The following is a 16,648-nucleotide window of genomic DNA, read 5'->3' as shown; positions in this document are numbered from 1 at the left end:
CACTAAGATTTTATTTTTAAATAATCTGTCCATCCAACATGGCTTGAACTCACAACCCCGAGATCAAGAGTCGGATGCTCTACTGACAAAGCCGGCCAGGCACCCCCCGCTTTCCTCTTATTGGCCCACACTTTAGCCCGTGTTCTTGAATCCACATGGTCCTGTCTCCTCAAGAACTATGCCATCTCTCACTTTTCTCTTGCTTGCATTTTGAATTCTTTCCTCTCAACTGAATCCTTCCTCTCAGACTACAAATAGCTCAAGTTTCTCCTATTAAAAAAAAAAAATTCCTCTTTGGACCCTCTCTAGGAATGCCATATATATATATATTTTTTTTTTTTCCCCCCCCTTCTATCCCTTCTATATTCACTGTTGTCCCTCATTCACTGCCTAGTGTCTCTTAAATTCACAGCTTTGGCCACACTACTAAAATTCCACAGGCAAAGGACACTAGTGAATTTTCAATGATCATATGCAAAGAATACTGTTAGGCCTTATTTTCCTGATACATCTGATGCTGCTGACTCCCCTCACTTTGAAACTTCATACCTTTGACTTTCACGACACCATGTGGCCCAGGCTCTGTGTTCTTGCTGACCCCTTCCTCTCTGTCTCCTTCAAGGCATCTTGTTCCTTACACTCCCTTCTAAGAGCTGCTTCTCCGGGTTCCACCCTTGGTCCCCTTCCCAGCCCCACTTAGGCATCCTTCATGGGTGGTCTCATGGTTGTCAATACCATCTGTCTGTTGACCCTCAGATCTGTTTCCCCTGAGTTCAGTCGGGGCCATGAGGTCAACTGATTGCTGGGCAACCGAGTCTGAACGTTCTCAGAGCACTTCAAGTTCAATGTGTTCACACTCAATCCAGGATTCCACTCCCAAACCTGAAATTCTTTATCTCAACGGTTGTACTGCCACCATTCACGAGATCATCCCAACTAGAAGCCAATAGTGAAGGCAGGGGTTCTCAGCCCTAGTACTGTTGATAACTTGGGCTGGATCTTTCTTTGTTGGGGGGAGACTGTCCTGACCCACTCGTAGATGTTCAGCAGCAGCCCTGGCCTCTAGTGACTGCATGCCAATAGTGACCCACCAGTTGTGACAACTTTTAGAAATCTCTCCAGACACTGCCAAATGTCCTCTGGGAGGAAGGCTGTCAAACTGTCCCCGGGTTGAGAAACACTGGGTCCAAAGCATGGGTTTAGGAGTCACATATCTGCGTGTAACCTTGCACTAGTTAGCTACCTCCCCGAGCCTTAGCTGGCTTTTTCTGTAAGGTGGAGACGGTTCTCATCTCATAGTAGAGCTTACATAGGTCGTATAGACGAAGTGCATGGTCTGTCTCACATGGGGCACTGGGCGAGAGGAGCAAAGACTCCTCTCTGTCCTCATGTTGAAAACCCTGAGGCCAGGGTTTCAGACAATACAGACAAGAATTTCTTGTCTACCCACTCTTCTCCATTTGCAATAGACTGAATGTTCATGTCCCGCCAAAATTCCTATGTTGCAAGCCTAACCCCCAGTGTGATGGTATTAGGAGGGTGAGTAGGTCATGAGGGGAGAGCCCCTTGCACCATGTGAGGACACAGAAGATGGCTTCTAGCAACCAGGCTGCAGGGCTCTCATCACACTGAACCTAAGCTTGGACTTCCCCACCTCCGGAACTGTGAGAAATAAATGTTCTTGTTGAAGCCACCCGATCTCCGATATTCCGTGACAGTGGCCCAAATGGCCCGAGACACCACTGCTACCTGGATGATTGAAACTGCTCTGCACCTGGTTCTCAGCTTCTGTCCAGCCTTGGTCCCCTCAGATCCGCACTTCCCATGGCGCACCGGGCCTCGGTGGTCTGGCAGCTGCCCACCTCCACGGCCCCGTCTCTTGCCCCTCCTGGCCTTGAATGTCTAGTCTAGCTACGCTGAAGTGTTAGGCAACCCTTTTATACCAGGCAGTGTCCGGCCCCCATGTACTCAGACTGATCCTTCTGCCTGGAAGAGCCTCCCATGCTCGGCGTCTGGCTGACTCTTGTTTTTAAGGCACACTTGAATTTCACCTACTCCAAAAAGTTACACCTGGAGCCCCCTTTCCCCTGCTGGGCTCGGTGGTCAGAGCTTTCCCGCTCACGGCTGCCTCCTCCCGCTATATTTTTGTTTCTGTATCTGTCTCTGCGCTGCATGGAGAAGGAACTGTGTCTTTTCATCTCTGTATACATAACATCTAGCACAACCCCTGACACGCAGACAACGCTCAGCAAGTATTCATTGAGGGAACGAGTGGCTACAGCACCGTATTACCCTCTAGTTAGGTTTAGAGCCACAGTTTCGAAATGGTTCTAAAATAGTCCGTAAATCGGGGGCAGTGCGTCCTCAGCCAGGGGCTTGTGGCCAGCAGGGCGCTGACCCGTAGCACTTGCACAAATGTGAGGTTGACTAATGATGCCGGTAGCTGACAACAGCATCTGCTGGCGGTTCCAAGAGGCGGAGGCACTCTCTTCACCTTTTCCATCTGTGGCCTTTCAGGTGTCCTCATTCAAGGCCCTTCCTGGCAATGCACTCTTCTTCTCACTCCTTCATTCGCCCCTGGATTGACAAGACAAGCTGGAGTTTCTGCGGTTGGCTCAGCCGACCCTCGGGGCACAAATATAAAAGCACTCCTGTGTGCATGACCTGTTGGAGGACTGTTCTTCAGTCCGGGATCCCCTAGAGGAGCCCACCAGGAGGTCAGGTCTGCCTCTTCCCAGTATCTGTCACCGCTGGGGCGGTGTGTACTAGGCCTGGGGAAGGAAGCCCAGGCAGGCATCTAGAAGTTAGAGGTGTTTGGCCAATCTTGCCCTCCTTCCTCCTCGAATAACAATAAGGCTTTGTTTGTCAGGCCTGAGGTTACAGGCTGGGCCTTGGAGTCCTGAAAACCTGCTAAATCCCGTTTCCAATTCAAATCGTTGAGCCTCAGTTTGCCCATCTGTCAGGTGTGTGTGTGTTGGGGGCGGGGCGTGGAGTAGGTAGACCACTCAGGGCCCTCCCTCCCAGTTTTCAGGGGGCTGCTGGGGCGTGAAAGAGGGTGGATCCCGGCTGCCCGCCTGCGGGGACGGGCAAGGGATCCCAGGAAGCGGGGCGACGTAGGCGCCCCCGGGAAGCCCTTAGGCAGAGCGGTCCCCTGAGCCGGAGGTCGAGCCAGAAAGGACACTGTGGCGAGGCGGGAAAGCTCTGTGGCCCCCGAACTCCGTTCGCTGGCCAGACCCCGGGCTCTCGGAGGGCAGGGGTCGGCTGGGTCGCGACGGGCGGGGCCGGGAGGGAACGGGAGGGAGAGAGTCAGGAAATTCCCAGGAAATTCCTTTCCATTCCAGCATTCCCTGCCCCCTTTCCTCGGGTGCTGACTTCTCCGGACCCTAGGAAGGAGACATGAAATGCGTCCCGGGTTTGCTCGCGTCCCTTCTCCAGCCCCTGGCAGCGTAGGGGGCACAGTCAGGCCGGCGCGCCCGAGTTCGCCGCCTTGCCGCGGGCGGGGAGCGTGTCCAGTCCCCGGCGGCGACTGGAGCTCCGGGGAGCGCTGCCGCTCGGTCCCAGAGCTCGGGGAGGCGTCCCCCGGCTTCGGGTCCCGTTCAGCTTAAGCTGGTGTCACATGAGCGGCGGGGGAGTGGGAACCCGGGGAGTGGGCGGGGGCGTGCGCGCCGGGAGGGGGCCGCCCAGTCCACCTATATGCGCCGCGGCCCGGCTGACGGATGCCAGGAATTCCCAATGAAAGGCGATGGGGGGAAGTTTGGGCAACTCGGCCTGGCCAATGGAGAACCTCGGGAGGGCTCTGCCCCTTCCCCCCGCCCCCGCCCGCCTCGGCTCCCGCAGCGCGAGTGTGTCCGCCTCGCTCACTGTGCGTGGAGATTAGGTCCCAGGCAGGCAGTCCGCGAGCTCCAGCCGCCGCCGCCGCCTCCAGCAGCAGTTATCGCGAGCAGCGCCGCGGCGGAACCGGGCGCAGGGGAGCGAGCCCGGCCCCGCCAGCCCAGCCCAGCCCGGCCCGACTCCCTCCCCACGCCGGGGCAGGAGCAGCAAGCAGCCGCCGCCGCCGCCGGGAGAGAAGGTGGAGGAAGAAATCCAGCTCGTAGCACGCGCGCACCATCATGGACCATTATGATTCCCAGCAAACCAACGACTACATGCAGCCCGAAGAGGACTGGGATCGGGACCTGCTCCTGGACCCGGCCTGGGAGAAGCAGCAGAGAAAGGTCAGCAGCCTCCCCAGCCCGCCGCAGCCCCCCGGCCCGACCAGCTCCGCCCGCCGCGCTCCCGGCTCCCGGCTCGGAACGGGCTCCAGGCTCTCACGAGCGGGGGCGGGGGATGCGCGGCCGCTGCGAGGTGGGGTGTTGGGTTACAGGCGCGGGCGGAAGGGGGAGAGCCCCTTTCCCAGAGCCCGCGAACGCCGAGCCCGAGCGCGGGGAGGTGGGGCCGCCGGCGGGCAGGTCGCCTTGGGGTCCGCGATTCTGGCCACCCGGCTGCAGCCGCACGGTCCCCGCGTGGGCAGGGGGTGGGAGGCGGTGCTTGGGAGGCTGGGGCTGAGCCGCTGGCTTGGTGGCTGCTTGCTCCGGATCGATTTTCCCTTCCCTTCCCCGCCCCCTGGCCGCCTCTCCATATGGCGTGCGGTGGCAGCGCGCTTCCTGGGCCGCCCTGGGCTCCGTACCTGCGGGGGGCGAGCAGCGCGGGACCCTGCACCTTCCAACCTCAGCCCGCAGGCCGCGGGGGGTGGGGGGGAAGCGGGCGCCGCGGGGATTGGCAGCCACCTTCGGGTCTGCCTGGAGGTGGACCTGCTGGAGTGGGGCCGGAGCCGAGAAAACCAGGGGGCAGAAGCCGGTTCCCCAGCAGGCCCTTTGGGGGCGGGGTCAGGACGGCAAACCGTTTTATTGCTAAACTCAGCTGCGGGCGGAGATGGGTTTGCGTCCGCGTCCTGCCCCTCCGACACCCGCTTATTCCTGGGAGAAGGCGAATTTGGGCAACTTGATCTGAGTTGAAGGGCTCCAGGACAAGAGGTTGTTTACTGGGATATCTGGGGTCAGTCATTGGGGAATCTCTGCTTAGCCACCGTCCCCAGGCGTCCCAGACGAGGTGTACCGGGTGCGCACCCCGCCACGGGGGCTGGCTCGGAGCTGGCGATGGGACCTGGGCACAGTGGCCGGTGGCAGGAAGAGGTCAGAAACCACTCTTGTGGGGAGGGAGGGGAGGGCGCCCCAACCCTGCCTCTGCTTCCTGCCTGAGCTATGAGCTCTTGCCCCAGGCGGCCACGTACCCTGAACACCCTCTTCTCCTCCCCCCTCCCCTCCAGTCTCCCCCCCAGCCTCCCCCCCCCCCGCTGTCCGCTCCCATCCGGTCCCTCCTCATTTCATCTCCCCCCGCCCCCCGCTGATCTGGGAATGGGGGGGGGGACAGGATGGCGCGTCCCTTTGGATAGTGCGGTTAGGGCTGGGCTTGAGGGAGAACGCTCATGTCCAAAAATGGTAACATTCATTCCCTTTTTTAAACTTAAAAGGGGGGGGAGTTTAGGGAGCCGACTGAAGTTTTTTTTTCAGCCAAAGGCATCCTGTATTAGCTCACTCAGGAATCCTAAACCCTGAATCGGCGCCCTTTTACTCACTTCATCATCAGACAAACAGAGGTAATTTAAAACACACGCACAAAGGGCTTCCTCAAAGCCCTGCGACCTGAGACCCAGGCAGGGGCTTCTGCTGGGCCTGGCCCTGTAGGGCAACGGCAGAAGGTCTCCGGCTTGGAGTTTACTTACTTGCAGTGTGACAGTTGCTTAAACATCCCTCCCCCTCTTCCTGTTGCCCCCCCCAATCTCCGGGGGGGGGTGCTGTGAGAGTCCCTCACTCACTGGGCTTATTTCCTGGGACAATTGGGCAGTTGGTGGAGCTCAGAATGGAGTGGTTAATTTGAAGATTCTTGTGGGGTCAAGGTGGGGGGGCCTTTTTAAAATTTCAGGGTGAGGACTTCTTGAGACTAGATTTTAAATTGGATAGGAGGGGGTGGGATTAGGGTGGTGGATGTCTTGGGCTCTTCCATGGCCAGTAGCGGAGACATCCCTGTTTGGAGAGCACCTATTATATGCCTAGTTGGGGCACGAGTGACAGGATTGTGGGATGAAGTTCTTGGGAGGGCAGAAACTCTTGTCTCCCCAGTGTTGGTCACTGGACCTGCGTATAGTATTCTGTATTAAATGAATGAATGAATATATTAAATATAGTTGGGGATAAAATTATATTGTCTCTGTCTCTGTATTATATATATACACACATATATAGACTTGTAAAACTCTGACGTGGGCGGTGGTGGGTGTGTCCCAGGCCTCTGTAGCCAGGTGGGAACGGGTCATCTGGGAACTGTGGTGATCTACGGGGTAAAATCAACAGTTACAAGGGCTGGCATTGGATGTGAGCCTGGCACACCTGAGGTTGAGGAAATGAGGGGCAGAGGGGAAAGTAACCAGTCCAGAGTCCCAAATGGTGCATGGCAGGGGGCTGGGGGGAAGGGCAGCAAAGTTGGACTTGGCATCCAGAGCCTGCAAGGACCTCTGGACCAAGGGAAGCCAACATGTGCTTTGGCAGGGTTGATGGAGGGGGTGGGGGCGTGGCACAAGCTCTGGGCCTGACTTTGAAAATCCAAGGTTTTTTTTTCTTTTTGTTTTCTGCCGTTAATTCTGTTACCTTGCATGGGCCTCAGTTTTCTTGTCTGAAAATTTCACCTAGTTCTCGGTGGGGTGCTGGAGATATAAGGAAGTGGTATTATGTGGGAGATCAGACCTAAAGTAACTTGTTGCTTTTTTTTTTTAAGATTTATTTATTTATTTGAGAGCGAGAGAGTGCACAAGCGGGAGGGGCAGAGGGCAAGGGAGAGAGCATGTCAAGCAGACTCCATGCTGAGCACCGAGCCCGACATGGGGCTCGATCTCATGACACTGAGATCATACCCTGAGCCCAAACCGAGAGTTGGAAGCTTCACTGACTGTGCCACCCCACGCGCCCCAAGCTGGGTGTTGCTTTTGACAGCCTCCCTGCTGAGCGTGGGAGGTGAGGGATGAGGACAGACAGACTAGTGGACAGAGGAGGCTGGCCATTCCAGAAGGAGGCAGGAGAGTGAGTACGTAGCTGGGTGGGTGGGAGGACACAGTGCAGTGGGCTACAAAGGCCTCTGGGTGGGAGGCAGAAGGCCCTGCTTTTAGCTGTGGTGCACTCACAACAGTTGGAGAGACTTCGGGCAAGTCATTTCATTTCTCTGAGCTTTTATTAGAGTATTCAACAAATACTTTCTGAGAACCTCCTCCGGCAGGCCCAGTTCCAAGTGCTGCGGCTGGAGCAGTGAATGCTCCAGACAGGTGCTTCCGATCTGTTTCCTCCTCTGTAAATGGGCTGCATTCCTGTCCTGCCCTGTCCTGCTGATCCCTCAGGGCTCTGACAGGCCTCGGATGAAATGACGTGGTGGCAAGTACTTCCCTGGTGACTGGGTGGGCCTAGGCAGGTGCAGGCAGGAGGCATGACTCAAGAACCCGCATCGGTGGGCTGTGGCTTGTCCCGTCTTCACAGAATGCTTCCGTGCAGAGTTCATGGGCCTGGACTCCTTGCCTCCAGACACAAAATGCAGTGGCTTGGGGAGTTGGCTGGCCTTCCCAATCTTCCTGACCTTCGAGGCTGAGCTCTAAAGCCGCCTTTTTTAAGGGAGCAGGTCTGAACGCCCCATCTTTGCAGGATGACGGTACCCCCGGTTTATTTGCTCATGTGCGTTTTGTTTACACCCTCCTGTGCGTGCCGGCCGGACACCAGGCCAGCTGGGGAGAGCATGGATTGAGTAGCACCCTGGCTCTACTTTTGCAGGCTTGTGACCTTGGGCAAGTTACTTTAACCTCTCAGCCTCCAATTCCTTATTTATAAAAAGGAGCTAATATCCCCACCTGCTGGGTTGACGAAGATTTGTAAAATGGCAGCTTTCAGCTGTTAAATTTTATTCTCTCTTCTCTCTTGAATCCCGGAGGCTCGGGTTTAGTGGGTATTCCCACAGATGCCAGTCCTGGGTTTTGTTTTGTTTTGTTTTGTTTCACATATAGGAGCTTTGTCAATATTTGTTGAGCTAATGGTGTTGAAATAGGCATTCACCTGGCAGGTGAATGAGGGCCCCGGTCCCGAGTCTGCACCCACACCATGCCAGGGCACAGCAAGATGGGCCCCCTTGTTTATACTCCCTGCTAGACTGCAGGACCATTGCAGGAGCTAGTCAAGGCCACTGGTCAAGGGGGAGGCCTGCTATGGAGGGGTTCACCTGGGGAGGAACAGGACATCGCCTGCCTTGAAGGTTAGGCTGCAAAAACCAGAGTGATGCCTGGTGGAAGTAAAATGTGCAGGAGGAGAGAACTGATTCTCGTTTCAGTCTTCCTGCCCTTCGCTGTTCTGCACTCCTGCCTGCTTCACCTTGTGCCCGTGGCCGTGGGCACGGGGCCCAGCCTCTTCTGTTCTCTGCTGAATCCCCGGTGCCTAGTACAGGACAAGGTGTTGAGAAACATAGCATCACGCATGGCTCCCAACTCCGGGATGGGGGGGTGGAAATAGGGATGGAATATTTTACATTCCAGACAAACCAGCTCATCTGGGGCTGTATCCTGGCTCCAGCCTCTGCAGACATGCTCTGGGCACCCTGGGTTCAAATCTTGGCCTCTTCACAGACTGCCTGTGTGATCTTCAGTGAGTTACTTACCTGCTCTGTGCCTGATGATGCCAATGGGGAAATGAGGAAATTAATCATTCCTGCCTGATGTAGTTGAGTGGAGGTTTAAACCAAGTTAATGTGTGTAGGGAATTTAGCATAGCACCTAACAGGGAGTGCTCAATAAATACATGTTAACTCTTTTGAGGAGCCAGAGTTTCTGTGGCCTTTACCCTATATTCTTGGGAATAAGGTGTAGTATATAAACCCATCTTAGGAGGAGCCAACTCCTAGTTGGCTAGGAGTATGCGGAGTTGTGTTCTTTGACCTTGGACCTTGAAGTCAACTCTGGCTCATTCCGCGTCACTTGACCTTTCTGGTTGCTCAGTCCCTTCACTATAGAATGGTGTAGAATCTCTTGCCTACCCTTTACCTACCTCCTGGGTGTCCAGGATGAAGAGATGAATGTGAAGTGCTCAAAAGCTTTGTCAGTTTGTTACAGTACAGGTAAAATGACCTCAAAGTATGAATTTCCTCTAGAGGATACAGCCTGGAGTGTCTTCAGGCCCCACGGTGAAGTAGCTGAGGGCATTCTTGAGGCCCTGTCCATGCCTCCCGGCAGCCTACCAGCCCTGCTTTGCTGCTTCCTCTCCCAAACCCGTCTCATGTGGGTACTCTGAGGACACGATTGCCAAAGCCTGAAGGAGCTGGGCGGGGGTCTGAAGCACGGGGCTGCGGGGCTGCCTCGGGCTACCACCTAGGCTTCCCTAGGATAGATGCAAGAAGGCCTGGAGCTCACTGAGAACCAGATTGTCCAGTTTTGTGGAATGATGAGATCTTTTTTTTTTTTTTAAGATTTTATTTATTTATTCGACAGAGCGCATGCACAAGCAGGGGGAGTGGCAAGCAGAGGCAGAGGGAGAAGCAGGCTCCCTGCCGAGCAGGGGGAGCCTGATGTGGGACTTGATCCCAGGACCCCGGGATCGTGACCTGAGCCGAAGGCAGACGCTTAACCGACTCAACCACCCAGGTGCCCGAGGAACGATGAGACCTCGAGGGGCTGTTAATCACTGGAGTTGGGCTTGTGGGTGTGATGGGCTTGCAGGCTCCTGCAAGGTCTGTGGTCACCAAAGGAAAAGGAGGGAAGTCATTTCCTGAAGCTGACTTCTTGAGGGGGTGCTGCCAAGGCTGTGCTCACTGGAGTGGGGGTGCGGGTGGGGGGGCCTGGACCCCTGGGCCCGTCCTTGCAGGCCGTTCTAAGTGTGAGGAGGTCAAACCACACGGGCATCCTGTAGTTTGCTGTTGGGATTTGGGCTTCCCTTCTCCTTCTCCAGGAAGGCCTGGAGCTGGGCGCCTGGCCAGTGGCCACAAACCCTAAGCCTGGCTTGAGGACTTGTCACACAAGACCTGGTGCCTCCTGTGGTTCTGGAACCAGGGTGGGGCAGCCCGAGCCTGAGACCTGCCATCTGCTGCTGTGTGTCTCTAGAGAAGAGCCGGTGTCTCTGCTACCTGCTAGTCCCTTCTAGTCCCTTCTTACTGTAAGAACATCCACGGTGTCTCCCGGCGGAGTCCATCAGTGAGCATTGGGTGAATCCCTGTTAGGTATCCGACGCTTCACCCGCCTGGGGTCGTGCACATCATGGTTTAGGTGGCGAGAGAAGCAGAAAGATAGAACGTCACACCAGGCAGCGCCCCAAGTGGCCCGAGGTGTGGTGGCGGCCGCTGTCAGGCCAGAGCCAGCCCTGCTCCCTGCCTGCGCTGGTGGAGAAGGGAGAGAAGAGCTGGTGGCATTGAGCTGCATCTGGAAGGATAGGCAGCAGTTGAAGACTCTGTGGGAAGCCTCCCCCACCTTCCCTGGCAGTTGGGCTGTGTGTGTGTGTGTGTGTGTGTGTGTGTGTGTAAAGGAGGGCAGGGCAGGAGGGAGCCAGAAGTGTGGAAGGGCAGACCAGAGGGCAGCCATGTGTAAGCTGCTGCAGGCCGGGCAACCCCGCTTCCATTGTTCTCGCTCCTTGTCCTTCGCCCAGAGCTGACCTCTCACCTTTCTGAGAGGCCAGGCTGTTTGTACAGCTCACAGGTGGGGCTCTTGAGCGCCGCACCTGTGCAGGTGTTGTGGGGACCATCCCAGCCAGTTAACCCCACCTGAGCTGCCCCCATGTGTAACCCACCCAAGCTTTTCCTAGGACGGGGTGTGCAACTAACGGGCTTGTGGTCTTGGGGCACCTTCCCCACTAGTCATGCTTTTCTCCTCTCTGAGTATGCTTGGTGGGCACGCATCTCTGCAAGGGCCTGGGGAGTGGGGCTCAGTTACTCGCCAAGGCCATGGGAGAGGTTCCAGAGCCCCCCCGGCTGGTTTGGACAGGTTAGTCCGCAGCTCCCTAGAGAGGTCATGGCCGAGAAGCCGTGGGCAGCGGAAACCCCTTAGCCTGCTTCCTTAGTCCTGGCCACAGTGGGTCAGCCCGCTCAGACTCCTGATTCAGACCCAGGGTTGTGTCTCATTGCTGAGGCACCCGTGTCCTGCTAAGCACTAATTGCCCGGACCTGGTCCTGTTGGAGGCAAGGGGCCTTGGGAGTGGTGGGGGCAGGAGACCCAGCAAATTGGGGCTCAGAGACAGCCTAGAAGCCCACTTTCCTCCTTTTTTTTTTAAATAGATTTTATTTTTAAGTAATCTCTCTGCCCAACGTGGGGCTTGAACTCACAACCCCGAGATCAAGAGTCACATGCTTCCCTGACTGAACCAGCCAGGCATCCCCACGTTCCTCTTTTTTTTTTTTTTTTTTTTAAAGATTTTATTTATTTATTTGAGAGAGAGAGAATGAGAGAGAGGGGGGAGGGTCAGAGGGAGAAACAGACTCCCTGCCGAGCAGGGAGCCCGATGCGGGACTCGATCCAGGGACTCCAGGATCATGACCTGAGCCGAAGGCAGTCGCTTAACCAACTGAGCCACCCAGGCGCCCCCCACGTTCCTCTTAACACATCAAGATTTCTCACTGGGTCCCAGGCTAGGCATCAAGTCCAAGCTCCCAGAAGCCTTCCTTCTCAGTGGGCAGGGGTAAATTTTTACACAGAGGGCTGGTCAGCTGCTCTCTTCTCTGCCTTGCCTGCCCTCACCCCTGCTCCCATGTCCTGGCTGGGGATTATCTAGCAGGTTCTCAACACATTGGGCACCTGGAGTCTGGGATAGTGATGCATCAGCCCCAAAGCCATGTGGGTAAGTCATGACCCCAGCTTGCCTCCTCTGTGTGCCCCATTCAGCCCTCCCAGACAAATAAGCAAAAATGATGGCAGTCCCCAACAGCCTGGGCACAGTCATCTTCCCAGACCAGAGCTGGGAGCAGAACTGTCCTTAAAAAAAAAGCTTTTTCGCATCATATTCATAGGGGCTCCCCCATTTCTGAGCACAGGCTAGGTATCCGGCACTGTGTTGGGGACTCTGTGCTGCATTAGCACATCTGATCCCGTGAGGTGGGCACTTTATCCCCATTTTACAGACGAGGGAGCTGGCTCAGAGCAGCTGCAGAACTTCCAAGATCACACAGGCAGTAAGAGGTGGGCCTGGATCCCCGGCTGGGCGGTGTGGCTTCCTCTGTCTTCTCACCACTTCGCTGCTTATTCAAGAAATGCTTGTGTTATCTGGAACATTTGACCAGAGACAAACATAGATGAAACAAAACCCAGGGATGAAAACATTCTGGAATTAGATAGTGGAGCTGGTGGCACAACCTTGTGAATACACCGAAAACCATACACTAAATATACTAAAACTTGCTCAAAACATGTATACACTAAATATATGTAAATATAGTCTAAATATATACATATACTATATATGTATAAATGTTCTAAAACCCACTCAAGTGGGTGACTTGTGTGGTATAATTCTATCTTAATTTAAAAAACCTGAGAACATGCTAAGTAATAGAAGAAAATGACAATTGCCTGTCCTCCCACCTCTGGAGCTAAGCAGCCTCCCAGGAGTTGCTGCTGCTCTCTGCCTCCTTGCCCCTCTTCCCCATTTGTGTCTCTGTTGCTCACTGTTTACTCTAAGGTCAGGGATCCACGTTCATGGTGAGTGAGTGGGAGAGCTGCAGAAGAGGAAAATAATCAAGAGGGGCATCTTTCATAAAAAAGCTTGATGTGACCCTGTGCTTGGAAACTGCTTAAGAATAGATCACACACAAGCACAGGCAAGTAGAAGGCTGGGGTGGGGAAGGAGGGGGTGGCTGTCCTCGTTTCCCCAAGGCCGAGTCCCACTGCCACCTGCACCTCTAAACCCTGTTGGTCTGGGAGCGCTTCTCACCTTCTGCCATCCCCCGGGTTAATGGGGAGGGGTGGGAGTGTCCAAGGGGGGCAGCTTTCCCCAGGCCCGAGTCCTGGGAAGGGGAGGGGGCCCGGGGTCCTCCCCCAGGAGGCAGCTGCACTGCTCTTAGGGTTGCCTAGCAATAGTGGGAAGAGGTGACTTAGCCCACTACAGAGGCGGGAGGAGAATCAAAAGCAGCCGGGGATGGAAATCGGGAGTAGCTGCAGAGGATGCTGTTACCCTGGAAACTGCCTTGGTCCTTGGCTGTGGTGGGCTACTTTGGGGCTGGGGTCTGTTCTTCATTGAGAGGTTGTGGGGTCCTCTCCAGACCTGGGGGGTGGGGGACACAGAGAAAACCCCTCTTGCACGTGGCTTGCATGTTAGACATGTTCTTTCGGTGGCCCCATTTAGCATCAGTGGCAGCCTTGGAAGGGATGTGGGATGATCACTCCTGACAGATGAAAATCCCAAGCCGGGAGATAGAAAGTAACATGCTCGACAGCTGCAGAGTGAGAAGGGCCTGGGAAGGAAGGTGCTGGTTGCCTGGGTCCTTAAGGGGAACCTTTTGGTTTAAAGCATTTCCCAAGCCCAAGATCTGGGAGGTGATGTAAACACTGCCTACCTCCTGGGGAGGGAAGAGAAGATGAGGAAGGGAAGGCTGGGAAGGAGTGTGTTCTGCTTTATACCAACCAGCCAGTATTTATTAGGAACGTCTTGGTTCCCCAAATAAGTAAAATGACCGATTGTTCACACTATTTGAGGGTTGTATGGCTTGGATTACCTCAATCTGTCAACCCTTTGAAGAAGGTACTGTTAATTTCCTTGTTGCAGACAGGGAAACTGAGGCTCAGAGAGGTTAAGTATCTTGCCAAGATCAACCAGCTAGTAAGCCAGGTTATGAATGAGCCCAGGCAGATCGACCTCAGAACTCAACTCTTAACCAGAAGTACCGACAAACCTTTTGCTATTCTGTAGTTTATGTTTTGAGAGACAAGGCTTATATAAATGAAATCATAAGGAACAACTAAAGATGGTTTATAATCAAGTGCTCATTATAGGGTTCATGGTTTTTTTTAAAGATTTATTTATCTGAGAGACGGAGAGAGAGAGAACCGGAGTGGGAGGGGCAGAGAGAGAGGGAGAGAGACTCAAGCAGATTCCCTGCTGAGTGTGGAGCCAGACATGGGGCTTGATCTCATGACCCTGACATCATGACCTGAGTGAAACCAAGAGTTAGATGCTTAACCGACTGACCCACCCAGGTGCCCCAGGATTCGTGCTTTTTTTTTTTTTTTTTTTAAGTAAACTCTATCCCCACTGTGGGGCTTGAACTCATGACCCTGAGATCAAGAGTTGCATGCTCTGCTGACTGAACCAGCCAGGTGCCCCACGATTCATGGTTTTTAGCATTTATGCTTTCACACGTGGTTTTCTCTTCATTAATCATGATGAGCAAACTTGTGAGGTCTTATCCCCTTTTTGTAGACAGGGCAAGTAAGGCTCTGAAAGGTGAAGTGACTTTACCAGGGTCTCTCTTTCAGCTTGAATGGGGTGGAGTGGTTTTAAGTCCAAGTCTTTGACTGAAGGGTCTGACAGGCTAAGCCAAGGGAGCAGGGCCTATCCAAAGTTACTTTTCTTGGTTGAAAAGGTAGGAGAACATTCTAATTGTATTTCTCCACACTTTTGAGTAGAAGGAGTAACTGACAGGAATAGACTCAAGTCCCCTGAACCTGAAGGTCCCTGTGTCCCTGGTGGCCTCTGTAGGGCTGACCCCAGCTTTTGGGAACTGGCTTCCCTGCTTTAAGACTCAACTATGTCCCTCCTCTTGCTCTGGTTCCCTCAGCCTCACCTGCTCATCTTTCCCTTTGTTGGGTCCCCAGGGGAACAGGCTTTGAACCAGGTAGCACGAGGCTCACTGTTTATTTTGATTTTAAATGAAACCCAAAGCTGGAGGTTCTTGTTTAAGCATTTAGACTGTTAAGAAAGTTGGTGAGGGAGAGTTGGGGGGCTTAGGTTGGAGTCTGTTCAGGCCTTTCAGCGCTGCGGGCCAGGCCAGGGGACAGCCCTGGGGGGAGGACGGTGCCCTTCCTGACCCCCAGTTTTGAACCTTTCGGCTCAGAGTGTAAATCAGAGGCCCCAAGTGGTTCAGCGGGCGGCGGAAAAGCGGTCAGTGGGGGAAGGGAGCCCGTGACAAGCTGCCTGCTGTCTGCCCTGTTTTTCCCGTTGCGTGCTGGTTGGTACCGGGGCCCGGTCAGAGCGCAGACACAGGCCTGTGATTTGAGGCCAGGCCAGGGCTCACAGGGCAGCACTTTTATGGACCCGAAGATTTATTTTTTAAAAGCCATCTGTAAAGCTGATTATAAACGGATGGGAACAGAATGGAGGGGTGCTCTGAGCTCTATTTTCAAATCCTCTGTAGGTGAAACGCCAGGAGGGGTGGGTACGTCGAGGTGGGTGGCCTCCTTCACGCAGGTCTCCGAATGGAACTTGGCTTTCTGTCTTGGAGGACAGGCCGCCCGCCCTGCGCGTGGGTGGGTGAGGGCCTGTTACAGTCAGACTGTCTTCTCTCCTTATGTCCGATGTGGGACTGTCCACCGTCACAGCCTGGGGTTTGGGGATGCAGAGAAGTCGGCCTTTCAGTTCTTCTCAGTCCCACCGCCAGGAAATGGGATCCCCACGGCCTCCCAGCGTGGGATCTGCGGGGCTGGGTGGGGGGGGCAGCCGCTTGGCAGAGGTGCTGTGCTCCCGACCTCCGTGTCTGTCCCGGGTGTGCAGGCCGTGCACACGCGTGAGTGCAGGCACACGTGTGTGTCCCTCTGGATTTCACAAGCCCCTGTGTTGATTTTGGCCACCGTCTTGACTTCGGCAGAGGAGTGGCTCCCTTTCAAACACCGCAGACATCCTCCAGATAATCCATAATGGCACTTTCCAGTGGAGTTCCCGATATTTCGGAAAGGTCTTTCTTTCCAGGAACCCAGAGTGCTTTTCCAGACTTGGCTCTGGGAGCTGGGAGATGGAGGAGGCGGCTTATGAATCCTGCTTTCCCGGAGCAGGGGAAGCGGGGCCAGACCCCTGGTTTCCTGCCCTTTATCCTGGATCCTGGCTGGGACTGTTCAGAGGTATCTTTGCATGCATGAAACCCTGAGGCCTCTTTTTAATTTAGATGTTTCCCCAGACTTGAGTCTCTGTGAAAGCCACTGTTTTTGTTTAAGTTAAACAGTAGTTAATTTGGAGGTTCATTGTACGTTAACTAACTTTAAAAAAATATTAAGGAATGCTGCACAGGGGTCTCAGTTCAGGGGGCCTGGCCGGAACCCCTGTAATGGAGCTGCTTGCACAAGCAGTAAGGACACAGTGGGGCGCAGGGCTGCCAGGCTCAGGGACGTGCCCCTAATTCCCTTTCCACGGGAGCTGCTGGTTCAGAAGGCCCAGGCCCAGGGAATGTGTCTGGGGATGTGGAGCTGAGCATCCGCCCCCCGGTGTGTACCAGCCCGGTAGGGTGGTGTGGGCCGGGCGCGGTCAAGGGTTTCCCAGCTATTAATTCATTTAGTCTTTTTTTTTTTGAAGATTTTATTCATTTATTTGAGAGAGAGGGAGCACAAGCAGGGGGAGGGGCAGAGGGAGAGGGAGAAGCAGGTTCCCTGCTGAGCAGGAAGGCCGATGTGGGGCTCGATCCCAGG

At 54.7% G+C, this 16,648-nt stretch overlaps 1 protein-coding gene across 3 annotated transcripts in view; it reads left to right on the top strand.

Annotated features, from left to right (window-relative positions):
- The first annotated feature begins 3,832 nt into the window (after positions 1-3,832).
- The window catches only part of ACTN1 (actinin alpha 1), a 93,853-nt gene continuing 81,037 nt past the window's right edge, over positions 3,833-16,648 (top strand). For 2 of the 3 annotated variants that reach the window (XM_036117434.2, XM_036117433.2), the window contains exon 1: positions 3,834-4,214. In XM_036117434.2, the coding sequence (XP_035973327.1) occupies positions 4,110-4,214 (105 nt within the window). In that variant the 5' untranslated portion in view covers positions 3,834-4,109. Of the gene's footprint in view, positions 4,215-16,648 lie in introns of all 3 variants that reach the window. The other variant, XM_036117435.2, reaches the window with a different exon arrangement.

This window comes from Halichoerus grypus, chromosome 8 (assembly GCF_964656455.1).
Source record: "Halichoerus grypus chromosome 8, mHalGry1.hap1.1, whole genome shotgun sequence".
Taxonomy (NCBI): domain Eukaryota; kingdom Metazoa; phylum Chordata; class Mammalia; order Carnivora; family Phocidae; genus Halichoerus; species Halichoerus grypus.
Note: the sequence above shows the minus strand (reverse complement) of the source record. Positions and strands in the feature narration are given on the sequence as shown.